The 27,998-nt window shown below is 43.5% G+C and overlaps 1 protein-coding gene across 7 annotated transcripts in view; it reads left to right on the top strand.

Moving 5' to 3' along the window:
• Positions 1 to 27,998, top strand: part of SLC5A11 (solute carrier family 5 member 11) — a 72,543-nt gene that overhangs the window by 23,230 nt on the left and 21,315 nt on the right. For 3 of the 7 annotated variants that reach the window (XM_055299197.2, XM_055299199.2, XM_055299198.2), the window contains 5 exons: positions 2,750 to 2,821; positions 11,572 to 11,676; positions 13,492 to 13,551; positions 20,071 to 20,175; positions 21,697 to 21,802. In XM_055299197.2, coding sequence (XP_055155172.1) covers positions 2,750 to 2,821; positions 11,572 to 11,676; positions 13,492 to 13,551; positions 20,071 to 20,175; positions 21,697 to 21,802 — 448 coding nt within the window. Of the gene's footprint in view, positions 1 to 2,749; positions 2,822 to 11,571; positions 11,677 to 13,491; positions 13,552 to 20,057; positions 20,176 to 21,696; positions 21,803 to 27,998 lie in introns of those variants that run through there. The other 4 variants (XM_055299201.2, XM_055299200.2, XM_055299202.2 and 1 more) reach the window with 3 other exon arrangements.

Below are 27,998 nucleotides of genomic sequence, written 5' to 3'. Positions count from 1 at the left end.
GCTCCTATTCAACATAGTGCTGGAAGTTCTGGCCAGAGCAATCAGGCAGGAGAAGGAAATAAAGGGTATTCAATTAGGAAAAGAGGAAGTCAAATTGTCCCTGTTTGCAGATGACATGATTGTATATCTAGAAAACCCCATTGTCTCAGCCCAAAATCTCCTTAAGCTGATTAGCAACTTCAGCAAAGTCTCAGGATACAAAATTAATGTACAAAAATCACAAGCATTCTTGTACACCAATAACAGACAAACAGAGAGCCAAATCATGAGTGAACTCCCATTCACAATTGCTTCAAAGAGAATAAAATACCTAGGAATCCAACTTACAAGGGATGTGAAGGACCTCTTCAAGGAGAACTACAAACCACTGCTCAATGAAATAAAAGAGGATACAAACAAATGGAAGAACATTCCATGCTCATGGGTTGGAAGAATCAATATCGTGAAAATGGCCATACTGCCCAAGGTAATTTATAGATTCAATGCCATCCCCATCAAGCTACCAATGACTTTCTTCACAGAATTGGAAAAAACTACTTTAAAGTTCATATGGAACCAAAAAAGAGCCCGCATCGCCAAGTCAATCCTAAGCCAAAAGAACAAAGCTGGAGGCATCACGCTACCTGACTTTAAACTATACTACAAGGCTACAGTAACCAAAACAGCATGGTACTGGTACCACAACAGAGACATAGATCAATGGAACAGAACAGAGCCCTCAGAAATGATGCCGCATAGCTACAACTATCTGATCTTTGACAAACCTGACAAAAACAAGAAATGGGGAAAGGATTCCCTATTTAATAAATGGTGCTGGGAAAACTGGCTAGCCATATGTAGAAAGCTGCAACTGGATCCCTTCCTTACACCTTATACAAAAATTAATTCAAGATGGATTAAAGACTTATATGTTAGACCTAAAACCATTAAAATCCTACAAGAAAACCTAGGCAATGCCATTCAGGACATAGGCGTGGGCAAGGACTTCATGTCTAAAACACCAAAAGCAATGGCAACAAAAGCCAAAATCGACAAATGGGATCTCATTAAACTAAAGAGCTTCTGCACAGCAAAAGAAACTATCATCAGAGTGAACAGGCAACCTACACAATGGGAGAAAATTTTTGCAACCTACTCATCTGACAAAGGGCTAATATCCAGAATCTACAATGAACTCAAACAAATTTACAAGAAAAAAACAAACAACCCCATCAAAAAGTGGGCAGAGGACATGAACAGACACTTCTCAAAAGAAGACATTTATGCAGCCAAAAAACACATGAAGAAATGCTCCTCATCACTGGCCATCAGAGAAATGCAAATCAAAACCACAGTGAGATACCATCTCACACCAGTTAGAATGGCCATCATTAAAAAATCAGGAAACAACAGGTGCTGGAGAGGATGTGGAGAAATAGGAACACTTTTACACTGTTGGTGGGACTGTAAACTAGTTCAACCATTGTGGAAGTCAGTGTGGCGATTCCTCAGGGATCTCGAACTAGAAATACCATTTGACCCAGCCATCCCATTACTGGGTATATACCCAAAGGACTATAAATCATGCTGCTATAAAGACACATGCACACGTATGTTTATTGTGGCACTATTCACAATAGCAAAGAGTTGGAACCAACCCAAATGTCCAACAACGATAGACTGGATTAAGAAAATGTGGCACATATACACCATGGAATACTATGCAGCCATAAAAAATGATGAGTTCGTGTCCTTTGTAGGGACATGGATGAAACTGGAAAACATCATTCTCAGTAAACTATCGCAAGGACAAAAAACCAAACACCGCATGTTCTCACTCATAGGTGGGAATTGAACAATGAGAACTCATGGACACAGGAAGGGGAACATCACACTCCGGGGACTGTTGTGGGGTGGGGGGAGGGGGGAGGGACAGCATTAGGAGATACACCTAATGCTAAATGACGAGTTAATGGGTGCAGGAAATCAACATGGCACATGGATACATATGTAACAAAACTGCACATTGTGCACATGTACCCTAAAACCCTAAAGTATAATAAAAAAAAAGAAAAAAAAAAAAAAAGTAAAAAAAAAAAAGAAGCTCAAGAGAATAGTTTTACCCCTTTTTGCCCGTTCCTCTGGCATGTGAAGACACAGAGGAGGTACTACCTACGAGGAACAGGCTCTCACCAGACACCAAACCTCTTGGTGCCTTGATCTTGAACTTCCAAGTCTCCAGAATTGTAAGAAACAAATTTCTGTTGTTTAAAAATTACCCAGTCTCGGGTATTTTGTTATAGTAGTGCAAAGCAGACTGAGACATGAGCCTCAGTTTCTTCCTTTATCAGATTGGCCTAACGACACAAACCTCATAGGGGTTGGTAAGGATTAAATGAGGTAATGCATATAAAGTGCTTGGCACAGCATCTGGCAGATAGTAAACACTCAATAAATGGTATCAGTTATAAAATACCATAGACAAGCCATGAGCCTAAGACTCAAATGTCTAGGGAGACCAAGTAGGTTATCATAAAATAAATGTTTGTAGCAACAAGTGGTAGCAGCTGTGTTGACCTGAAGAGTTTATGTTTCTTCTAAAGACATAAAATTAAAATTTTCTCCAAAACTCTGGGAGAAACAAAATATATTTGATATTCGAATCTGGCCCTCAGGACTCCCAGTTTGCAATCCCTGGCCTAGGCCATTTTGAGATGCCTCTGATTGCTAACGTCTTCCCTCACCCACCTGTCTTCTTTTTTTTTTTTAGTCCACAGTGAAGACCAAAAGAGACACAGTGAAAGGCTACTTCCTGGCTGGAGGGGACATGGTGTGGTGGCCAGTAAGTGGTCTTTGGTTCGATTAAAGTCACTTGTTAAAGAATCTTCAAGTGCTGGGATTCTGTCCCACCTTTGATTTCTCAGGACTCTCTGGTCTCATGTTGTTTGGAAGTCATTGTCTAAACTAGAGAAGGCTTAGCTCCAGCTCAAATTTGTTTAAACAACAACAACAAAAAAATTTGTCACCTCATCTAAGGGAAAAATCTGGAGTTAGGTTTTAAAAATATATATTATATAAATATAATATTTATATAATATATATTATATAAAATATATAACATATAATTTATATATTATATGATATATAGTTATATAATATTATATATAATTTGTATATTTATGTAATAAATAGTTATATAGTATATATAATTTATATATTTATGCAATATATATTTCTATAATATATATAATTTATATATTATATATAATAGATATATATTATATATAATAAATATGTAAATACATATGTATAATCACAACCTTAAATAGAAAACCAGTATCATTTGCTCTACATAGAAAAGCAGGGAATCATAAAAATAAAATTAAGAAATGTGCTTTTCTCCTTTGGACTCATTCATGCAGCTGCATTTAGTTGGTGACTAGGCCAGACAGAAGTCCAAGATGGCTTCATCCACATTTGGCGTACTTTGGCAGGGGTCACTGGAATACTGGGACCTCATTTTCTCCCTATTCTCTTTCATCATTCAGTGGCCTAGCCCAGAGTTTTGTGGTTTTTCTTGCTGTTGTTTTTGTTTTTGTTTTAACCAGGTAGCTGAATTCCAAGAGGGCAAAAATGAAAGCTACTAGGCTGTTAAGGTCTTGGGCTGGAAGTCATACAGTGTCACTTCTACCACATTCTGTTGGTTAAAGTAAATTACAGGCCAGCACAGTTTCTATATGGGCCATGTGGAAAAGTCACATTTCAACAGTGTCATCGGGAAAGGCAGAGTAAAGAGCTTCAAAAATTCTCTCCTCCATAAAAGCTATGAGAAGTGAAGCAAAAAAAAAAAAAATTGTCAAAATCAACTTTTTCAGAACTCTGGGGATTAACCACATGCTGCAATAATTCGGGAAGCATTTATTCAAGAAAAACAGCTGGGTCTCAGAAAAAAACAGTGAGCTTTGGCCCTGTTTCCATCTCTCTCTCTTTAGCTGTGTAGTAGCCTTGGGAACCAAGGCTAGAAGCAACTAAAGAGGTCAGAACGGGATTAGAACTCTTTCAAACTCCATTCTCCAAAAAAGGTCACTGTTTTACCTGTCACCTGTTCCCTGGAAAGCCCCACCTGCTGGGCTCATCTTTATTTGACCTTACATAGAACTTATTCAGTGTGAATAGCCTTTTCCCTACACACATTTGTAGAAAAACAATCAGTAGTAATTGTTTAACATTGCAGCTGTGGCAATAACAGTTTGGCAAATAATATTCTAGTAAAATAACTTAAATAGAAAAGCTGGGAAGTGAGATGCACATAGGGTGCTTTGAAAAACTCAGACATATTTCTGGGAATCTAGAAGGCCATGTGCATAGGCCCACACACATGCTCAGAAAAGTCCCGAGAAAGCCCTAAGCTCTTGCCTCTGGCTGACCTTGAGGCTATGCACAAGCAGGAAGTGAAGGCTAAGGCAGAGTTATAAGCTGGGAGAATTGCAAAGACTGGGAAAATTATTGGTTTCAGGGATATAAGAAAATGTCTGTTCAGTCATTAGCTGCCCAATAAACTGAGCATAGATTTTGGTGGCCACACATGATAAAGAATTCAGACTTTATAAACTTAATTTAAGAAAGTCATGAAACAAACAATAGAAGCAGCAACAACAGCAAGAATGAATAGAATAAACAACAATAAACCCTGAAGAGTCAGGAATTATCAGATTTCTAGAGTTACCAGTGACATTATTTTAAATGTCCACCTTTAACAAAAAATTATAAAACATGCAAAAAAAACCCAAGAAATTATGGTCCATACACAGGGGAGAAAAAGCAGTCAATAGAAAGTGTCCCTGAAGAAGGCCAGATGTTATATTCACTAAACAAAGGCCTTAAATCAGCAATTTTAACTATATCCAAAAAACACACAAAAAAGCCATGTCTTGAAGACTAAAGAAAAGTATGAGAACAATGTTTAACCAAACAGAATATATCATTAAAGAGATAGATTTTTTTTTAAGTAGAAATTATGGAGTTGGAAAGTACAATAAGTGAAATAACATACTCACTAGAGGGGTTCAACAACAGATTTGAGCAGGCAAAAAAAAATGAATCTGTGAAATTGAAGATAGATTAATTGAGATTATCAAGTCTGAGGAGCAGAAAAAAAATGAAGAGAAACAGAGTCTCAGAGATCTGTGGGACATGATCAAGCATAATTAACATACACGTAATTGAAGTTCCAGAGGAGAGGAGAGAGAGAGAAAGGCGCAGAAAGAATAATGAAAGAAATAGTGGTTTAAAATTGACTAAATTTTATTAACAATATTAATCTACACATCCAAGAAATATAATAAACTCCAGTAGAAGAAATTCAGAGACTCATACCTAAATACATCAAAATCAAACTGTCAAAAGTCAAAGATTCTTGAAAGCAGCAAGAGAGGAGCAATCCATTACATACAGGACGTCTTCAGCTGGGCACGGTGGCTCATGCCTGTAATCCCAGCGCTTTGGGAGGCCAAAGCGGGTGGATCACTTGAGGTCAGGAGTTTGAAACCAGCCTGGCCAACCTGGTGAAACCCCATCTCTACTTATAAAAAATTAGCCGGGCGTGGTGGTGCATGCCTGTAATCCCAGCTACTCAGGAGGCTGAGGCAGGAGAATTGCTTGAACCTGGGAGAAGGAGGTTTCAGTGAGCTGAGACTGAGCCACTGCACTCCAGCCTGGGTGACAGAGTGAGACTCTGTCTCAAAAAAAGAAAAGTTTTCAATAAGATTATCAGCTGGTTTTTCATCAGAAACCATGGAAGCTCAAAGTACCAAAAGAAAAAGGCTACCAACCAAAACTTACACTGAGCAAAACTATCCTTTGAAAAAGGGGGAAATGTATACATTCCTAGACTTTTTTCTTTTAATGAGAAAATTCACTGGTAGAAGACCTACCATATAAGAAATTCTAAAGGTAATCCTTCAGGCTGAAATAAAGATATCAGAGAGTAACTTGAGTCTACATGAAAAAAATAAAGAGCACCAGTGAAGATAACTATGTAAGTAAATATAATATACAGTATAAATTGGTTTTTGATTGTAACTCTCTTCTTCTCTCTAATTTAAAAGACAGTTGCATAAATAGCATAAAAGGTAAGTTGCTAGTAATCCAAAATTGATTTTTATAAGATGTTAATTATAATTCTCAGAGCAATCACTAAGAAAGTAATTTTAGAAAATAGTAACAGAAACTATTGTTTTAATAAAGGAATTTAAATGGCATACTAGATAATATCTAACACAAAAGGCAATGGAGGAATAGAAGAATAAGAAGGACACTAGACATATATTAATTGCATGGCAATATAGCATATGTAAATTCTACTTTACCAGTATTACATTAATTTAAATTGTTTAAACACTCCAATCAAAAGGCAGAGAATGGATTTTTTTTTAAAAAATGTGATCCAACTGTATGTTGTCTACAAGAGATATACTTAGATCAAAGATACAAATAGGGCTGGGCATGGTGGCTCACATCTATAATCCCAGCACTTTGGGAGGCCAAGACGTGTGGATCACTTGAACTCAGGAGTTCAAGACCAGCCTGGGTAACATGGTGAAACTCCATCTCTACCAAAAATACACATGTGCCTGTAGTCCCAGCTACTCAGGAAGCTGAGGTGGGAGGATCACTTGAGCCCAGGAGGTGGAGGTAGCAGTGAGCCAAGATCACACCACTGCACAGCAGCCTGGGCAACAGTGAGATCCTGTCTAAAAAAAAAAAAAAAAGATAAAAATGACTGAAAGTAAAAGTAAAGGGATGGAAAAAGCCTGTTTAACCAAACACAATAATTTCAAATATGTTGAAAGTAAAAAGATGGAAAAATATATACCATACAAACAGTAACCAGAAAAAAGCAGGAGTGGCTATACTAATACCAGACAAAATAGACTTTAAGATAAACATTGTTACTAGAGACAAAAAAGAAAATTACATAATGATAAAAGGGTCAATCCCTCAAGAAGACATAACAATTATAAACATAATTGCACCTAACAACAGACTCCCAATATATATGAAGCAAAAGCTGACAGAATGAAGGGAGAAATAGACAATTCAAACACTAATAATTGGTGACTTTAGTATCTCATTTTCAATAATGTACGGAAAAACAAAATAAGATCAACAAGAAAATAGAAGACATGAACAACACTGTAAACCAACTGACCTAACAGACATATGTAAAATAATTCATCCAACAACAGCAAAATACATATTCATCTTAAGTGCACATGGAACATTCTCCAGAATAGACTGTATGTTAAGCCATAAATAAATCTCAAGAAATTTAAAATGATTGAAATAATACAAAGTGTGTTGTCTATCCACAGTGGAATGAAATTATAAGTAAATAACTTTGGAAAATTCCCAAATACATATAAATTAAACAACACACTTCTAAATAACCAGTGGGCCAAAGAAGAAATCACAAGACAAATTAGAAAATACTTTGAGATTATTGAAAACGAAAACCGCATACTAAAACTTATGGGATCCAGCTAAAGCAGTGCTTAGAAGAAAACTTACACCACAATGCCCATATTAAAAAAGAAGACAGATGTCAAACCAATTACTTCATCTTTTACATTAAGAAACTAAAAAAGAAGGGCAAATTAAACCTAAAGCAAGCAGACAGAAGAAAATAACCAAGATTAGAGTGGAGGTAAACAAAATGAAGAATAGAAAACTATTAGAGGAAGTCACCAAAAATCAAAAGTTTGTTCTTTGAAAACATCAACAAAATTGACCAATTTCTACCTAGATTAAGAAAAGCAATACCGATGATGCAAATTAATAAAGTTAGAAATGAAAAAGGGGACATTTCAATCAACATTATGTAAATTAAATATAAGGAAATGCTATGAGCAATTATATGGCAAAAATTAAACAACCTACGTGAAATGAACAAATTCCCAGACACAGAGTACCAAACTGACTCAAGTAGAAATAGAAAACCTGAATTATATCTATAAAAAGTAAAGACAGGCCAAGCACGCTGGCTCACCCCTGTAATCCTAGTACTTTGGGAGGCAGAAGAGGGTGGATCACCTGAGCTCAGGAGTTTGAGACCAGCCTGGGCAACATGGTGAAACCCCGTTTCTACTAAAATACAAAAAATTAGCTGGGCATGGTGGCATGTGCCTGTAATCCCGGCTACTCAGGAGGCTGAGATAGGAGAATCACTTGAACCCAGGAAGCAGAGTTTGCAGTGAGCTGAGATGGCACCATTGCATTCCAGCCTGGGTGACAGAGCGAGACTCCATTTCAAAAAAAAAAAAAAGTAAAGACAGTGAAGTAGTAATCACAAAACTTCTCACAAAGAAAAAGACCAAGCACCAAGGATCAAGATGGCTTCAATGATAAAATCTTCCAAACGTTTCTAGAAAAATTAACACAAATCCTTTACAGATTCTTCCAAAAAAAAAAAAAAATTAGAGGCTGGGTGTGGTGGCTCATGCCTGTAATTCCAGCACTTTGGGAGGCCGAGGTGGGCGGATCACGAGGTCAGGAGTTCGAGACCAGCCTGGCCAACATAATGAAACCCCACCTCTACTGAAAATACAAAAAATTAGCTGGGTGTGGTGGCAGGCACCTGTAGTCCCAGGTACTTAGGAGGCTGATGCTTGAACCCAGGAGGTGGAGGTTGCAGTGAGTCGAGATTGCTCCAGTGCACTCCAGCCTGGTGACAGAGCGAGACTTCATCTAAGAAAAAAAAATTAGAACACTTCCTAACTCATTCTATAAGGCTATTATTACCCTAATACCAAAACAGAGATATTACACACACAAAAAAAACTACAGATAAATATTTCTTATGAATATAGATTCAAAAGCTCTCAGCAGAGCAAATCTTTTTTTTTTTTTTTTTGAGACAGGATCTCTCTCTGTTGCCTAGGCTGGAGTGCAATGGTACAATCATAGCTCACTGTAACTTCAAACTCATGGGCTCAAGGGATCCTCTCACCTCAGCCTCCCAAGTAGCTGGGACCACAGGCATGTGCCACCACGCCTGACTAGCAAACCAAATCTGGCAACATATAAACATGAATTTACACCATGACCAAGAAAGATTTATCCTAGAAATGAAGATGTGGTTCAATATACAAACACGTCAATCAATGTAATACACCGTATATATTATAGAATAACAGACAAAAATGAAATCATCTCAATAGACAAACCATTTAACAAAATCTAAAACCCTTTCATGATAAAACATTCAACAAACTAGGAATAGAAGAAAACTTCAAGTTTTGGCATCTACAAAATCACCCACAGCTAACATACTTAGTGGTGAAAGACTGAAGTTTTTCTCCCTAAGATCAGGAACGAGACCAGGATGTCCCGTTTGCCACTTGTATTCAACATTTTTCTGGAGGTTCTAGCCAGAGCAATTCACAAGAAAAAGAAGTAAAGGGTACCCAGATTGAACAAGAAGAAACAAAGCTAGATCTTGATTTGCATAAGACATGATCTTGTACATAGAAACTTCTAAATAACCCAAGAAATGCTATTAGACATTATAAATGAGTTTAGTCAGATTGCAGATTATAAGATTAATTTTTAAAAATTAATTGTATTTTATACACTAGCAGTGAACAACCTGAAAATGAAATTAAGAGAATAATTCCACTTATAATAGCATCAAAAGAATAAAGTATTTAGGAATAAATTTGACAAAAGAATACAACACTATACACTGAAAAGTCACTGGAAAAACTTAAAGAACTAACTAATTAAGAAGACATCCTGAGTTCTTGGATTCAAAGATTTATTACTGCTAAAGCAGCAATATTCCCCCAATGGACCTGCAGATTCAACACCATCTCCATCAAAATTTCTGCTCTTTTTTTTTTTGGCAGAAATTGACAAGCTGATCCTGAAATTCATATGAAAATGCAAGGGACCCAGAATAGCCACAACGATCTTGAAAAATAAGAATAAAGTTGGCCAGGCATGGTGGCTCACACCTGTAATCCCAGCACTTTGGGAGGCCGAGGTGGGCGGATCATGAGGTCAGGAGACCGAGACCAGCCTGGCGAACACGGTGAAACCCTGTCTCTACTAAAAATACAAAAAAAAAAAAAAAAATTAACCAGGCGTGGTGGCGGGCACCTGTAGTCCCAGCTACTCAGGAGGCTGAGGCAGGAGAATGGCATGAACCTGGGGGGCGGAGCTTGCAGTGAGCCGAGATCGCACCACTGCACTCCAGCCTGGGAGACAGTGAGACTCTGTCTCAAAAAAATAAAAAAGAATAAAGTTGGAAGACTCACACTTCTCAATTTGAAAACTTACTACAAAGCTACAGTAATCAAAAGAGTGTGATACTGACAGAAGGATAAACATGTAGATCCATGAAATAGAATTTGATAAGAAGCAGACACAGGAAAGTCAATAAGGCGGTAAAATGGCTCTTTCACAATTCTCCCTCCTCTCTTCTCTTCCTTCACCCTTCTCCTCCTCCTTTCCTTCCTCCTCCTTCTCTTTTCCTTTTACTCCCTCCTTTCCCCTCCTCACTGGATCTGCCTTTTTTTTTTTTTTTTTGAGAGACGGAGTCTCTGTCGTCCAGGCTGGAGTGCAGTGGTGCAATCTCGGCTCATCGCAACCTCCACCTCCCGGGCTTAAGCAATTCTCCTGCATCAGCCTCCTGAGTAGCTGGGATTATAGGGAAGTGCCACCACGCTTGGCTAACTTTTTTATTTTTAGTGGAGACGGGGTTTCACCGTGTTGGCCAGGCTGGTCTCAAACTCCTGACCTCAAGTGATCTGCCTGCCTCAGCCTCCCAAAGTGCTGGGATTACAAACATGAGCCAGAGCGCCTGGTTGGACCTGCCTTTCTGTGCAGGTCTTCATTCTTCCCTCTCTCTGAACTGGCAGTGATGAGCAGCACATGGGGAAACATGCCTGCACACCACTCCCTCACCCCCAGCACACACACACCTCCCTGGTTCAACATCTCCAGTCCAAGGGACCAGCCGAGATGGTGTCCCTGTTCCAAATTCCCAGAAAAGGGAATATAATTTGCCCAGCTTGGGCCAGGTACCCAGGCCTGTCCAGCCCAATCAATTGAGACCAGGGATTGGCATTATCAAGTACAGCACTAGCCATTTAGTGCTATACCAGGAGGACTATCTACTTTGCTAAGTTAGAAGCAGATCTGGGGAGTAACACAGGCTTCCTAATTCTCATCATGAATCACTTTCTGCATTACCTGTCATCTTCTTTCTTGACCCCCGACCCCTGCAGGGATGCTGCATATAGTTGTTGAAGCTGTGCACTGCACAACCCTAGAGGGTGCAATCTGCATTTTAGGCCCTGTAGTCATGAATATTTATTCTACCAATTTCTGACAGGTGGGCTCTGACCAAGTAAGAGTCTTGGGAAAGAAGAATCTCATTCTAATGTAAACAAAAATGCCAGATAGGCTAGGGGTGGCCCTGCCTTCCTCCACTTCTCTTCTCTGTCCCTTTGGAGTATGGAAAGAATTGGGGGTGGGGAGCAGGTACCCTCGACTTTGTCTCCAAGATCTGACCTGTCCATCTCCCCACAGGTGGGTGCATCCTTGTTTGCCAGCAATGTTGGAAGTGGACATTTCATTGGCCTGGCAGGGTCAGGTGCTGCTACAGGCATTTCTGTATCAGCTTATGAACTTAATGTAAGTATTTTACCTAGGGCATAGATGACATTTTACCTCTACCTAATAGGTAGATCTCAGGGGAAAGTTGTGTGAATGCCCTGCACTTTAAAAATAGAATGGTGGGGCCAGGCGCGGTGACTCCCGCCTGTAATCTCAGCACTTTGGGAGGCCAAGGCAGGTGGATCACCTAAGGTCAGGAGTTCGAGATCAGCCTGGCCAACGTGGTGAAACCCTATCTCTACTGAAAATACAAAAAATTAGCCAAGTGTAATGGTGGGCACCGTAATCCCAACTACTCGGGAGGCTGAGTTAGGAGAATCATCTGAACCCGGGAGGCAGAGGTTGCAGTGAGCAGAGATTGCACTACTGCACTCCAGCCTGGGCGACAAGAGTGAAACTCCATCCCCCACCCCCCCCCGCAAACACACACACACACACACACACACACACACACAAAGGTGTGTGAAGAAGAGGGCTCAGAATTCCTCTCCTAGAGATGCAGAAGAAAGATGGTATCGTGGAGACTGAAGCGTATTTCTGTGTACTTTAGACGTCAATCGGCCATCGCAAAAATTTTACAGCTCCAGTAGTTTTTGACTTTGTTTGCTACCTCTGAGATACTCAAGGGATAAGATACACTCTCCTATATAGCAGGGCTCATTTGGGATATGATTTTTACTGGGGTCAGGGCAGGGAGGAGATTATTAATAATGATCATTGCCTTCATAATGTCCAATATTTTTTAGATGCTTATTCTATGCCAGGAACAGACTTTGATATGTTACATATGCTATCACATTATAGGATTCATTTACAGATTAGACCCACACTGCCTGGGTTTACATTCTTGCTCCAACACATACAAACTTCAGTGACAAGTGGCTTTTTGTGTGACCTTGGGTGGCAAGTGTTTTTTCTGTTCGTTTGTTTTGTTTTGTTTTTATTTATTTTTTTTTTTTTGAGACAGGGTCTCGCTCTGTCACCCAAGCTGGAGTGCAGTGGTGTGGTCATGGCTCACTGCAACCTCCACCTCTCAGGCTCAAACCATCCTCCCACTTCAGCCTCCCAAGTAGCTGGGACCACAGGTGCACGCCACCATGCCTAGCTAATTTTCATATTTTTTGTAGAGACGGGAATTTCACTATGCTGCTCAGGTTGGTCTTGAACTCCTGGGTGCAAGCAATCCACTCGCTTCTTTCTGCCTATCAAAGGCTGGGATTACAGGCGTGACTCACTGCACCCAGCTGGGCAATTTTCTTAACCTCTCTGAGCCTCATGTACATAATAGGCATGTTAATGGTACCTGTCATGTAGAACCATTATGAGGATCAAATGAATTAATGCTTGTAAAGGGTGCAGAGAGGCGCCTGGCATACAGTACTCATTAAGTATAATCTCCCTGATTTCCTTGCAACCACTTAGTGAGGCACTGATACGCCCATTTTCCAGGTGAGAAAAATGAGTCTTGGAGACCTGTGTTAACTCTTGTGATCATCTTTGAACCCAGGTCTGCCTGCTGTCATGGCCTTGTTTTAATCACTGCTGAGGAGGGGAGGGGGCACAACTGGATGAAGTGATGACGTGATGTTTAGGAGACACAGAACTAGGAAGCATCGCAAAAGCCTTCTTTTTCCACTCTCCTCTTCCTTTCCAAATCCCTTCCCCATGTTAAAAAAGGAAATTTGAAGGCCAGAGCAGGTGAACCACTCAGCGAGTAAGAGACTACACCAGAAGTGGAGTTCAGGCCAGGCTGCCTTAGGGCGCAGAGGGAAATTCAAATGGGTACCTTATTGTGAGCTGGGGGCCAAGTCTTGACTGTGTTTTCTTGAGCAGGGCTTGTTTTCTGTGCTGATGTTGGCCTGGATCTTCCTCCCCATCTACATTGCTGGTCAGGTGAGTCGGGAGACATTGGGATGCTGTAGAATTGAAAGATGCTTTGGGAATCTCAGCCCTGCAATCCCTCCCTCATCCTGCCATCCCTCCCTCCTGCCCATGATCATGCATTAGGTTGCCACTCAGAGGCCCCAGTAAAGGGGAGGGGTGATCCACAGGTGAGACAATGAGGAACCCAGTCCATAGCACTTCCCGCCAGTACCCAACATCCAAGGCACACAGAAGGCATTTGGAGGTTGGAAAAAATATGGACCCCAAAATTTTAAATACCAAAACACAAATGTAAAGCTCACAATCTCTTTTAAATGTTTCAATCACAACATGTTTCTGCTATATTTTTTTGAGACAGGGTCTGGCTCTGTCCCCAGGATGGAATGCAGTGGTGCAATCTTGGCTGACCTGGTCTCAGCAGCCTCCCCAGCAGCTAGGACCACAGACGCAAGCCACCACACCCAGCTAATTTTTGTGTATATATATATATATTTTTTTTTTTAGTAGAAAATACAAAAATCCCACCATGTTACCCAGGCTGGTATTGAACTCCTGGGCTCAAGTGATCTGCACACCTCAGCCTCCCAATCTGAGTAGCTGGAATTACAGGCATAAGCCACCATGCCCAACCTATGTTTCTGCTTTTTACTAAAAAATAAAAATAAAAGTATATAGCTCATGCCTGTAATCCCAGCACTTTGGGAGGCCAAGGCAGACAGATCCCTTGAGCCTAGGAGTTTGAGACCAGGCTGGGCAACATGGTGAAAACCTGTCTCTACTAAAAAAATACAAAAATTAGCCAGGCGTGGTGATAAGCACCCGTAATCCCAGCTACTCAGGAGGCTGAGGAGCCATGAGAATTGCTTGAGCCCAGGAGGCGGAGGATGCAGTGAGCTGAGATCACACCACTGCACTCCAGCCTGTGTGACAGAGTGAGACCCTCTCTCAAGCATATATATATATATATATATTTTTTTTTAAATCATATATGTATTTTAAAATCATATATATGATTCAGTGATTTTTTTTCTTCCTTTGCACACAAAACTATAATAATTGAGCTATTCCTGACTGGTACAAAATGTCAACGTTTTAGTTACAAAATAATGCTGCTTTTGACTGTTTGAAAAGCATTTTTTTGGGTTTTTTTTGTTTTTTTTTTTGACAGAGTTTTGCTCTTGCCCAGGCTGGAGTGCAATGGCGTGATCTCGGCTCACTGCAAACCTCTGCCTCCTGGTTTCAAGAGATTCTCCTGCCTCAGCCTCCCAAGTAGCTGGGATTACAGGCACCCACCACCACGCCCAGCTAATTTTTGTATTTTTAGTAGAGATGGGGCTTCACCATGTTGGCCAGGCTGGTCTCGAACCCCTGACCTCGTGATCCACCCACCTCGGCCTCCCAAAGTGCTGGGATTACAGGCATGAGCCACCATGCTTGGCCTGAAAAGCAGTTTTTAAAAAATCATCTATGATCTCATTGGCAGCATTGCATCATTCATACTTTCTAAACTTAATTCTGTTCTAGATGTTCTACGGCATATGGCAAGATCACACAATATCCCAGTATTGTTCATAAAGCAATAACTGATTTTAGCTTTTTATTATGGAAATGTTAAAAATACGCAAAGTAGGCTGGGCATGGTGGCTCATGTATGTAATCCCAGCACTTTGGGAGGCCGAGTTGGGTGGATTGCTTGAGGCCGGGAGTTCGAGACCAGCAGCCTGGGCAACATGGCAAAATCCCATCTCTACAAAAAATACAAAAATTAGCTGAGTGTGGTGACACATACCTATAGTCTCAGATACTCAGGAGGCTGAGGCAGGAGGATTAGGATCACTTGAGATCAGTAGGTTGAGGCTACAGTGAGCCATAATTGTGCCACAGCACTCCAGTCGGGGGAACAGAATGAGACCCTGTCTCAAACACACACACACACACACACACATACACACACACACACACACACACACACAAAGTAGAAAAAGCTTAGGAATCAGAAATCATGTTAAAAATCCTTCAGGCTGGATGCAATGGCTCATGCCTGTAATCCCTGCACTTTGGGAGGCCAAGGAGGGAGAATCACTTAAGTCCAGGATTTCAAGACCAGCCTGGGCAACAGAGCAAGACCTCATCTCTACTAAAAAATTTTTTTAAATTAGCCAGGCCTGGTGGTGAGTGCCTGTGGTCCCAGCTACTCTGGAGGCTGAACTGGGAGGAACACTTGAGCCCAGGAGTTGGAAGCTGCAGTGAGCTAGGATCACGCCACTGCAGTCTAGCCTGAGTGACAGAGAATAGTTCAATTCTGTATTAAGGGCAGGGGTATATGGGTAAGTAACCTCCCTTGGAGGTAATCCCAAAAGCCTAAAAGCGAGACTTTTGGTGAGCAGACCTGGGTCTGCTCCTGACCCCTGTGGCTAGCTGCCATGTAGACACAGCATCTGAGGTATAACAACACTGGACTGGAAATGAAGATCTCCGGGTCAAAGCATCGAGAAAGTTATTGAGCGCCAACTACAGGAAGGCATATATGATGGTAGAGATGCAGATGAGTGAATATTTAGGGTTGCCAGACATCTCACCTGATGGCTTCCATTTTCTCTGGCAAGCAGAAGATGATGTCATCAGCTGAGAGTGAGAAAGGAACTTGTGAAGCTTTAGGTTGAGAAGATGCAAAGTTTGTTTTTTTTGTTTTGTTTTGTTTGTTTGTTTTGAGATGGAGTCTCGCTCTGTCACCCAGGCTGGAGTGCAGTGGCACAATCTTGGCTCACTGCAGTCTCCACCTCCCAGGTTCAAGCAATTCTCTGCCTCAGCCTTCCAAGTAGCTGGGATTACAGGTGCCCGCCACCACACCTGGCTAATTTTTGTATCTTTAGTAGAGACGGGGTTTCACCATGTTGGTCAGGCTGGTCTCGAACTCCTGACCTCACGTGCCTCAGCCTTCCAAAGTGCTGGGATTACAGGCGTGAGCCACTGCACCAGCCAGATGCAAAGATCTGAAATGGCTTTAGTAGTTGTTTGTAATAGAAAAACCTGGGAACAACCACCATGTCCCTTAATAGGGAACTGGACAGCCGGGCTATCCCATTTCATGCTGTGACAAGGGATGCTGATCTCCAACCTATTGTTAAATAAGAAAATAAAATCTCCTAGATCTAGACATCCTTTGGGCAATATCTTACAGGTATACAAAGGAGAGGTTAAACCCATCCTAGATAATAAATGCCAGTGTTGAGAAAAGTTCAAAAGCTACCCAATTTGTTTTTATTAGGACATGAAATAAAGAGTCAGAAAAGCAATAAAACACACACACACACACACAAAACAAACACAAAAGTGCAGCTTGACAAATTATTGTAAAAGGAACACCCACATCAAGACAGAAAACATAATGTCAGCCAGGTGCGGTCACTCATGCCTATAATCCCAGCGCTTTGGGAGGCTGAGGCAGGCAGATCACTTGAGGTCAGGAGTTTGAAACCAGCCTGGCCAACATGGTGAAACCCTGTCTCTACTAAAAATACAAAAATTAGCCAGATGTGGTGGCAGGTGCCTGTAGTTCCAGCTATTCGGGAGGCTGAAGTGGGAGAATTGCTTCAACCCAGGAGGTGGAGTGAAGTAAGCAAATATCACACTACTGAACTCCTGCCTGGGTGACAGAGTGAGACTCCATCAGAAGGGAAGGGAAGGGAAGGGAAGGGAAGGTAGGGGAGGGGAGGGGAGGGGAGGGGAGGGGAGGGGAGGGAAAAGGGAAAAGGGGAAAGGGGAAGAAGGAAGGAAGGGAGGGAGGGAGGGAGGGAGGGAGGGAGGGAGGGAGGGAGGGAGGAAGGAAGGAAGGAAGAAAGGAAGGAAGGAAGGAAGGAAGGAAATATAATGTCCCCTGCCTTTAGAAAATCACAATGCTGGCTGGGCACAGTGGCTCAGGTCTATAATCCCAGCTCTTTAGGAGGCTGCGGTGGGAGGATTGCTTGAAGCCAGGAGTTTGAGACCAGCCTGGGCAACATAGTGAGACCCCCATCTCTACGAAAACAATTAAAATAAAGAATTAGCTGAAACTGGTGGTGTGCACCTTTAGTCCCGGCTAGTCAGGAGGCTGAGGCAAGAGGATGGGAGACTGAGGAGGAGGACTGATTGCTTGAACCCAGGAGATCAGGGCTGCAGTGAGCTATGATCATGCCACTGCACTCCAGCCTGGGTGACACAGCGAGACCCTGTCTCTAAAAAAGAACAATCACAATGCCTTCCCTTCTCCTTGGCTTTCCTATCAAGTAATTACTTCTTGCTTTTCTTTACAGTTTTAATTCTGCATACCTGAAGAATGCGGTTGAATTTTACTTTTTTTAGTGAAGGGTGGGTTATAGATAATTGAAAACTGGAGTAATTTGTTTTTCTTTTTTTGAGGCAGAGTTTCGCTCTGCTGCCCAGGCTGGAGTGCAGTGGCATGATCTCAGCTCACTGCAACATCTGCCTCCAGGGTTCATGCAATTCTCCTCCCTCAACCTCCCAAGAAGCTGGGATTACAGGCGCACACAACCACGCCCGACTACTTTTTGTATTTTTAGTAGAGACGGGGTTTCCCCATGTTGGCCAGGCTGTTCTTGAACTCCTGGCCTCAGGTGATCCACCCACCTCAGCCTCTCAAAGTGCTGGGATTACAGGTGTGAGCCACTGCACCCAGCTTGGAGTAATATTCTTTTGTTACATGTAGCTGATGTGTTAATTTTCACTGCTATGCGGTATCATGTAGTATGACTCACATCCCAATATATTTATCCATTCTGTTGTTCATGGGCATTTAAGTTGCTCCCAGTATTGGTCTATGATAGACAGCACTGCTGTGAACATGTTTGTAAATGTGTTCTTCTGCACATAAACAAGCATTGGTGAGAGAATCTACCTCTGAGTGGAATTTCTAGGTCATTGGATATGTTCATCTTTGGCTTTACAAGATATTGATAAACATTTTCCCAGAGTAGTTCTATCCATTTATATTCCCACCAGCAGCGTATGAAAATTCCCTTTCCTTCAATTCAGCGTATCCTTGGTGACGTTTTATATTCTCCAACTTAAAGATTCTTGCGAATTTGGTGCATGTGTAGTGATATCTCACTGCTTTTTAAAATTTTTTTGAGACGGAGTCTTGCTCTGTCGCTCAGGCTGGAGTGCAGTGGCGTGCCCTCAGCTCACTGCAACCTCCGCCTACCTGGGTTCAAGTGATTCTTGATTCTCCTGCCTCACCCCGTCCCCCACCACACACACACCCAGTAGCTGGGACTACAGCCACCATGCCCAGCTAATTTTTGTATTTTTAGTAGAGATGGGGTTTCGCCAAGTTGTCCAGGCTGGTCTTGAACTCTTGACCTCAGATGATCCTCCCACCTCGCCTCCCAGAGTGCTGGGATTACAGGCCTGAGCCACCGCACCCGGCCATCTCACTGGTTTTTTTTTTTTTTTTTTTTTTTTATTATACTTTAGGTTTTAGGGTACATGTGCACAATGTGCAGGTTTGTTACATATGTATCCATGTGCCATGTTGATTTCCTGCACCCATTAACTCGTCATTTAGCATTAGGTATATCTCCTAATGCTGTCCCTCCCCCCTCCCCCCACCCCACAACAGTCCCCGGAATGTGATGTTCCCCTTCCTGTGTCCATGAGTTCTCATTGTTCAATTCCCACCTATGAGTGAGAACATGTGGTGTTTGCAGCCATAAAAAATGATGAGTTCGTGTCCTTTGTAGGGACATGGATGAAACTGGAAAACATCATTCTCAGTAAACTATCGCAAGGACATCTCACTGTTTTTAATTGGCAACTCTTTTTATGCATTTTCCGGCCATTTGGATTTCCTCTTCGAGGAAGTAACTTGTCTAGGACTTCTGTCCATTTTTCTATTAGGTTATATGTCTTTAAAAAAAAATAGAGATGGGGTCTTACTGTAGCAATAGAGATGTTGCCCAGGCTGGTCTTGAACTCCTGGGCTCAAGCAACCTCCCACCTTGGCCTCCTAAAGTTCTAGGATTACAGGTGTGAGCCATAGTTCATGGCGTCACAATTAAATCTATTATCCGCCTAGAATTTATTTTTGTCTACCGTATGTATATCTTTTGAGGCAGGGTTTCCCTGTCCCTTAGGCTAGTGTGCAATGGCATGATCGTGGCTCACTGCACCCTTGACCTCCTGGGCTCAGGCTCAAGTGATCCTTCCACCTCAGCCACCTGAGTAGCTGGGACGACAGGCGCCTGTCACCACGCGTGACTAAATTTGTGTTTTTTTATAGAAATGGGGTTTGACCATGTTGCCCAGTCTGGTCTCAAACTTCTGCACTCAAGTGATTCCCCTTGCCCAAAGTGATAGGAACCAACTGCGCTGGGTCCCTCTCCTCCCTTCTTAAGTATCAGGTTGAGAATCCCAAGAAGACCATCTGTGCTCTGAGTTGTGGGGGCAGGAGCAGATGGGAAGGGCTGGTGGGGGAGGTCACGTGCTGGTGGTGAAGTCCGTTGGTGGTGAAATCTCAGCTCTGGCCCTCAGGTCACCACGATGCCAGAATACCTACGGAAGCGCTTCGGTGGCATCAGAATCCCTATCATCCTGGCTGTACTCTACCTATTTATCTACATCTTCACCAAGATCTCGGTAAGGCAGGGACAGAGCCTGGCGTCACCCATGCAGCATGGGGAGAAGATAAGGCACAGATCATTGCTTGGGAGTGTCTCCTCACTATCCCCTTTCTCCTCCTCTTTCATAGGCTGCAGGGAGATTAGAGGAAGATGGGATGGGGGGAGGTAAACGTGGACAGAGGAAATTGGGAGAAAATGGTTGGGTGCAGTGGCTCACGCCTGTAATCTCAGCACTTTGGGAGGCTGAGGCGGGTGTATCACTTGAGGTCAGGAGTTTGAGGCCAGTCTGGCCAACATGGCGAAACCCCATCTCTACCAGAAAATACAAAAATTAGCCAGGCGTGGTGGTGCATGCCTGTAGTCCCAGCTATTTGGGAGGCTGAGGCAGGAGAATTGCTTGAGCCCGGGAGGCAGAGGTTGCAGTGAGCCAAGATCATGCCACTGTACTGCAGCCTGGGTGAAAGAGCGAGACTGTGTCAAAAAAAAGAAAGAAAAAAAAAAAAGAAGAAATTGGGAGAAAAGGTAGAGGAAAGGAGGGAAGGACTTTCTCTCCTACTCCTGCCAAAGCTTCTTTGTCAACATCTCAGGATGGTGTGGGTTGATCAATGGGACTCCAAGAACCCTGCCAACCCTTGGATAGGACTGTTCTCTTCCTCCTGGAATTAGATAGTGATCAGCTGTTTATCAGATGTGCTGATGGCTGATTGCGCTGCCCCACCCTGACCTTTGGATGGGCAGATGTCCTAGGAAGTGGCAAAGAACAGGTGTATTGCAACCTCCAGACATGTGCCCCTCAGCAGAAGCTGTCTTCGCTTCCAACCAGGGAGGAGGGAGGAGCTTTTCCTATGGGAAGGGGTGAGGGGGAGCAGAAGGGGTTCCATTCAATCCAAACAACAATAAGTGAATCTACGCCAGCTCCAGACTGCAGGACAGACACATAGGCTCCTTTCTAGAATGTTCACTTGCAGTCTGGTAGGAAGCTGCAGATGTGGGAAGCCTTCTAGGGGAAGTTACATCCCAGGAGGAACTTACAGTTAGAGAAAGGAGATTGGCCCTCCGGACGGATGCACCAGCACAGGCAAAATCTAGGAGGCCCAGGTACACATGACTTGTTGAGAAATGGAGGGTATTTCAGAGTCTGTGGAGGTCTGGGAGTGCGAAGTGAGTATTTAGCCTCGTTTATTTAGCCTTTATCTTCGGGGCAATGGGGGAGTCACTTAAGAGTTTGAGTGGGGAGGAGAAGGATGATGTGATCACGATGATATTTAATGAAGGTTGCAGTGTGGAAGGTGGAGTGTGAGAGGACCAAAAGCAGAAGCAGGAAGACCATTGAGGAGGCTGCTGCATCAGCCCAGGGCCCGCAGGGCTCCAGTTTAAGACCCCTGATCTGGAATGCAATGGATGAAGAAGGGATGATATATGACTCTTCTGTGTTTGTCAGAATCTAGGCTAGGCCCTGATCCCAGGGAACCTGTGTTGCAAATGACCATTCATTCATTCATTCATTTGTTCATCCATCAACCTCTTTTCTTCACAGGTAGACATGTATGCAGGTGCCATCTTCATCCAGCAGTCTTTGCACCTCGATCTGTACCTGGCCATAGTTGGGCTGCTGGCCATCACTGCTGTATACACGGTTGCTGGTAAGACTGAACGAAGAGTAACACCTGAAAGAGGTGGTGGGCAGGGGTTGTGGGCCACTCTACCTTGTCCTTGCCCATCTTCTGATGTTCCACTGTGCTAAGACCCATTTATTCATTAAACGTCACTCCTTTACCCTAGACAAAAAGATTTCTCCTGACCATTATCCAAAGGAAGGGGGTTACCTGATAAGATAAAGCATTTTAGGTCGGGCGCGGTGGCTCATGGCTGTAATCCCAGCACTTTGGGAAGCCGAGGCAGGTGGATCACTTGAGGTCAGGAATTCCAGACCAGCCTGGCCAACATGGCAAAAACCTATCTCTACTAAAAATACAAAAATTAGGCCAGGCGCGGTGGCTTACACCTGTAATCCCAGCACTTTGGGAGGCCGAGGTGGGTGGATCACAAGGTCAGGATTTCAAGACTAGCCTGACCAACATGGCAAAACACCATCTCTACTAAAAATGCAAAAATTAGCCAGGCATGATGGTCCGTGCCTGTAATCCCAGCTACTCAGGAGGCTGAGGCAGGAGAATCACTTGAACCCGGGAGGCGGAGGTTGCAGGGAGCCGAGATCACGCCACTGCACTCCAGCCTGGGTGACAGAGCGAGACACCGGCTCACAACAAAATTAAAAAAAAAATTAGCCGGGCGTGCTGGCAGACTCCTGTAATCCCAGCTACTCAGGAGGCTGAGGCAGGAGAATCCCTTGAACCCCGGTGGGGTGGAGGTTGCAGTGAGCCAAGATAGTGCCATTGCCCTCCAGCATGGGAAACAGAGTGAGACTCTGTCTCAGAATAAAAAAAAGATAAAGCATTTTTTAAATGCACCACAATGGCATACTGTTTTTTCCCATTCATGTATCCCAGAACTGTTTCTTGAGCACCTACTAACTGCTGAGCCATGTGCACTCACAGGCACAATACAAGGCTGGATAATAAACTACTGCAATCCTGGAGCCCGAGGGCAGGTAACCTCATCTCTCCCCCTCATGCCTGTATCCTAGAAGAGTGCCTGGCACGCAGTAGGGCCTTGAGAAGTAACTGTTTTTAAATATTCATCATCTCATCTTCCACTCTATTTTCACCCTTCTCTGCCTCCTCTTGGCATAATATAACTCATTCCATATGTATGTGTGTGTCTGTTTGTGTCTGTGTGTGCCTGTGCGTGCACAGACACAAACACACTGGTATCTCTATATTATGTACCTTGTATCTATATATTATGTATTTACATATACAGGTATGTGTATATGGATATACATTTCCTACTATGTGCCAGACATCATGCTAGGGAGTGAGGCACAGACGTAAATAAGACAAGTATGTCTACTCCAGAGGAACTTATTGAGGATGGGAGACAATGAACAGGGAAATCAATAAATAATATCAGGCCGGGTGTGGTGGCTCACATCTGTAATCCCAACACTTTGGGGGGCTGAGGCAGGTGGATCACCTGAAGTCATGAGTTCTAGACCGGCCTAGCCAACATGGTGAAACCCTGTCTCTACTAAAAATACAGAAAAATTAGCTGGGCATGATGGCGCATGCCTGTAGTCCCAGCTACTCGGGAGGCTGAGGCAAGAGAATCACTTGAACCTAGGAGGCGGAGGTTGCAGTGAGCCAAGATCGCACCACTGCACTCCAGCCTGGGCAACAGAGTGGGACTCTGTCTCAAAAATAAATAAATAAATAAATATGTCAGTGTATATTATTATAACCTGATAAGTGCTATAAGGAAAAATTAATTAGGGTGAAGAGATGGAGGACAGGTTTTTTTGTTTTGTTGTTTTTTTTTTTTTACATAGAATATTCAGGTAAGGCCTCTCTAAGGTGATATCTCAACCAATTTTTTTTCACCTTCGACTTTTATTTTAGATTCAGGAGGTCCATGCAGGTTTGTTAATAGGTATATTACATGATGCTGAGGTCTGGGGTACGAATGGATCCATTAGCCCAGGTAGTGAGCATAGTACCCAATAGGTAGTTTTTCAACTGGTGTCCCCCTCCCTCTCTTCCTCCTCTAGTAGTCTCCAGTTCCCTTATTCAAGTCCATGAGTACCCAATGTTTATTCAGTTTCCACTTATATGTGAGAACATGTGGGCCAGGCATGGTGGCTCACTCCTGTAATCCCAGCACTTTGGGAGGCCAAGGTGGGAAGATCACCTGAGGTCAGGAGTTCCAGACCATCTTGACTAACGTAGTGAAACCCCTTCTCTTCTAAAAATACAAAAATTAGCAGAGTGTGGTGGCAGGTGCCTGTAATCCCAGCTATGTGGAAGGCTGAGGCAGGAGAATCTCTTGAACGCAGGAGGCGGAGGTTGCAAGGTTGCAGGGAGCGGAGATCGCACCACTGCACTCCAGCCTGGGCAACAGAGCAAGACCCTGTCTCAAAGAAAAAGAAAATAAACAAATAAGTGAGAGCATGCGGTATTTGGTTTTCTGTTCCTGCATTAATTCACTTAGGATAAGGGCCTCCAGCCACATTCATGTGCTGCAAAGGTTATGATTTTGTCCTTTTTAATAGCTGTGTAGTATTTCATGGTATATCTGTACCATATTTTCTTTATCCAATCCACTGTTGATGGGCACCTGTGTCAATTCCATGTCTTTGCTATTGTGCATAGTATTGTGATGAACATATGAGGGCATGTGTCTTTTTGGTAGGATGACTTATTTTCCTTTGGGTACATACCCAGTAGTGGGATTGCTGGTCAAATGGTAGCTCAATTCTCAGTTCTCTCTCCACAGTGGCTGAACTAACTTACACTCTGTATTAGTCTATTCTCACACTGCTATAAAGAACTACCCGAGACTGGATAATTTATGAAAAAAAAAAGAGGTTTAATTGACTCACAATTCCACAGGCTTAACAGGAAGCATGGCTAGGAGGCCTCAGGAAACTTACAGTCATGGTGGAAGGCAAAGGGGAAGTAAGCACGCCCTACCATGATGGAGCCGGAGAGAAAGAGTGAAGCGGGAGGTGCTACACACTTTTTTCTTTTATTTTCTTTTCTTTTTGAGATGGAGACTTACCCTTTTGCGGCTAGAGTGCAATGGTGCAATCTCAGCTCACCGCAACCTCCACCTCCTGGGTTCAAGCAATTCTCCTGCCTCAGCCTCCCAAGTAGCTGGGATTACAGGCACCTGCCACCATGCCCAACTAATTTTGTGTTTTTAGTAGAGACGGGGTTTCTCCATGTTGGTCAGGCTGGTCTCGAACTCCCAACCTCAGGTGATCTGCCCACTTCGGCCTCCCAAAGTGCTGGGATTACAGGCGTGAGCCACTGTGCCTGGCCTAGTGCTACACACTTTTAAACAACCAACTTTCATGAGAACTCTATCACCAGACAGCATTGGGGATGGTGCTGAACCATTAAAATCACCCCCATGATCAGATCACCTCCCACCAGGACCCTCCCCCAACATGCGGGGATTACAATTCAACATGAGATTTGGGTGGGGACATAGAGCCAAACCATATCACACTCCCACCAACAGTGTATCAGCGTTCCCTTTTCTCCACAAGCTCGCCAACATCGGTTATCTTTTGACTTCTTAATTGTTTTTAAGTTTAAAGCTGTTCTGGCCAGGCACAGTGGCTCACACCTGTAATCCCAGGACTTTGGGAGGCCAAGGCAGGAGGATCACCTGAGGTCAGCGAGACTCATATTAAAAAAAAAAAAAAAGCTGTTCTGACTGGTGTGAGGTGATATCTCATTGTGGTAGTGATTTTTTGTTTGTTTGTTTGTTTTTCTTTTTTTGAGACAGGGTCTCCCTCTGTCGTCCAGGCTGGAGTGCAGTGGTGCAATCTAGGCACACTGCAACCTCCATCTCCCAGGTTCAAGTGATTCTCCTGCCTCAGCCTCCTGAGTAGCTGAGACTATAGGTGCCAGTCACTATGCCCGGCTAATGTTTGTATTTTTTGGTAGAGAAAGGGTTTCACTGTGTTGGTCAGGCTGGTCTTGAACTCCTGGCCTCAAGTGATCCGCCTGCATCAGCCTCCCAAAATGCTGGGATTACAGATGTGAACCACTGCGCCCGGCCTGTGATTTGCATTTTTCTGATGATCAGTGATGATGAGCATTTTTTCGTATCTCAACCAAGTTTAAATAACACCCACGAGCAATGCAGGGGAGGAGAATTCCAGGCTGAGGGAAGGGCTGCAGTAAAGACTCTGAGATAAGAACCTGCTTGAGCAAATGGTTATGTAGGCTGTGCCCTCTTCCACTCCAAAGGGTGCCATTCACACCAACCAGAGTGAAAATGGCACCCCCTGGCACTGTGTTAAGCAGCAACCCTGGTGGTAAGAGTGGGATTGGAGAAAAGGGCAGGGACCAGAGCTTTGAAGGAAACAAAATGAGCCTAGCATTTGTTCTAAGTGCCATGGAATACTGTTGGATGCTCTAAACCGAAAATTGACAAAATCTAACATATGCAAAGTCCCCTGATACAGAAAGACCTTGGCTGAGTTCTCAGAACTAGCAGAAGCAATGTGCCTGGGGCAGGGGAAAAGGGGAGGGCAGGCTGCCAGAGCTGATGAGTGTTGGTGTTCCTTGTTTGGAGGTCTGTGTCCCCCATTAGACTGTAGGCTCTGTGAGGGCAGGGAACATGCCATTTTGTTGGCCTCTGCATCCCTACCATGTAGAACTTGGTGGGGAGCTCACCAGCTATTTGGTGAAAGACTGAACAAAATGCTCCCCACAGTACCTGGCATATGAGAGATCCTCATCACTGTTGATATAGAAAGGATGGTGGGGTTAAGTGGTACCCAACACCAGGACCTCACCACACTCAGGCTGACTCACTGCATGCGTGAACGGCAGGGAACTGAGGCCAGAATCAAAGCCAGGTCTCCTCCCCCTTGTGAGAGAGCCCTATTCCTGCTGGCAAAGAAGGAGGGATCCCAGAGAGCACCACACCTACGGGCACAGGGTTTTTAAATTGTACAGTGACTGTGCCCTCTAGTAGACATGTTTCTACTGGATAAGTGTCCCTTCTCCTCAGGGAAGGAGGAAGAACAGAGGTTTAAGGAAGAGACTGGAAAGATTGCTCTTTCCAGATGCTGATGGATTTGCTACCAGGATCATCATTATTAAATTTTATTTATTTATTTATTTATTTATTTATTTATTTGAGACAGAGTCTCACTCCGTTGCCCAGGCTGGAGTGCAGTGGCACGATCTTGGCTGACTGCAACCACTGCCTCCTGGGTTCAAGTGATTCTCCTGTCTCAGCCTCCCGAGTAACTAGGATTACAGGCGTGCCCCACCACACCTGGCTAATTTTTGTATTTTTAGTAGAGACAGGGTTTCACCATGTTGGCCAGGCTGGTCTCGAACCCCTGACCTCAGGTGATCTGGCTGCCTCAGCCTCCCAAAGTGCTGGGATTACAGCATGAGCCACCTTTCCTGGCCCATTTCGAAGATTTTTGCAGGTGGTAAACTCAACAAGAATCCTCTGAGGCACCACCACGATCCTCTTCAGGAAGTCTAGGGGGCCTCTGAATACCTAATACTCACATCCTTTATCCAGTCTTAAAAATAAAGGTGTTGGCTGGGTGTAGTTGCTTACACCCATAATTCCAGCACCCTGGGAGGCCGAGGCAGGAGGACTGTTTGAAGCCAGGAGTTTGAGCCCACCCTGGGCAACACAGCAAGACTCCATCTCTAGAAAAAAGTTAAAAATTAGCCGGGCATGGTGGCTCATGCTTATAGTCCTAGCTACTTGGGGGACTGAGACAGGAGAATCACTTGGGCCCAGGAGGTCTAGGCTGCAGCGAGCTATGATCACACCACTACACTCCAGCCTGGGTTGACAGAGTGAGACCCTGGCTCTAATAAATAAGTAAATAATAAATAAATAAAGGTGTTCAGAGCTTGGGGACTGTGGCCTAAGCACCACCTCCTGTATTAGTTGAAAATTGCTGTGTTAAAAAACCACCCACAAATTGAGGGGCTTGAAAAACCAATAGTTTATTATTCCCCACAAGTCCATGGGTTGCCTGGGTGGATGTTTGCTGGTCTCACCTGGCTCTGTGAATTATAGTTCAGTGGCAGGTGGAGCAACTGGCTGGAAGAGGGTGACCTCACTCACATGGCTGGTGTTAGCTTGGGCTGTCGACTGGGCTTCCCCTCCGTGGGGGCCCTCTTCCTTCATTAGGTTAGACCCAGCTTCTTAAAGCAAATGGTCTCAGGG

The sequence above is a fragment of the Symphalangus syndactylus genome, chromosome 11 (genome assembly GCF_028878055.3).
Source record: "Symphalangus syndactylus isolate Jambi chromosome 11, NHGRI_mSymSyn1-v2.1_pri, whole genome shotgun sequence".
Lineage (NCBI taxonomy): Eukaryota > Metazoa > Chordata > Mammalia > Primates > Hylobatidae > Symphalangus > Symphalangus syndactylus.
Note: the sequence above shows the minus strand (reverse complement) of the source record. Positions and strands in the feature narration are given on the sequence as shown.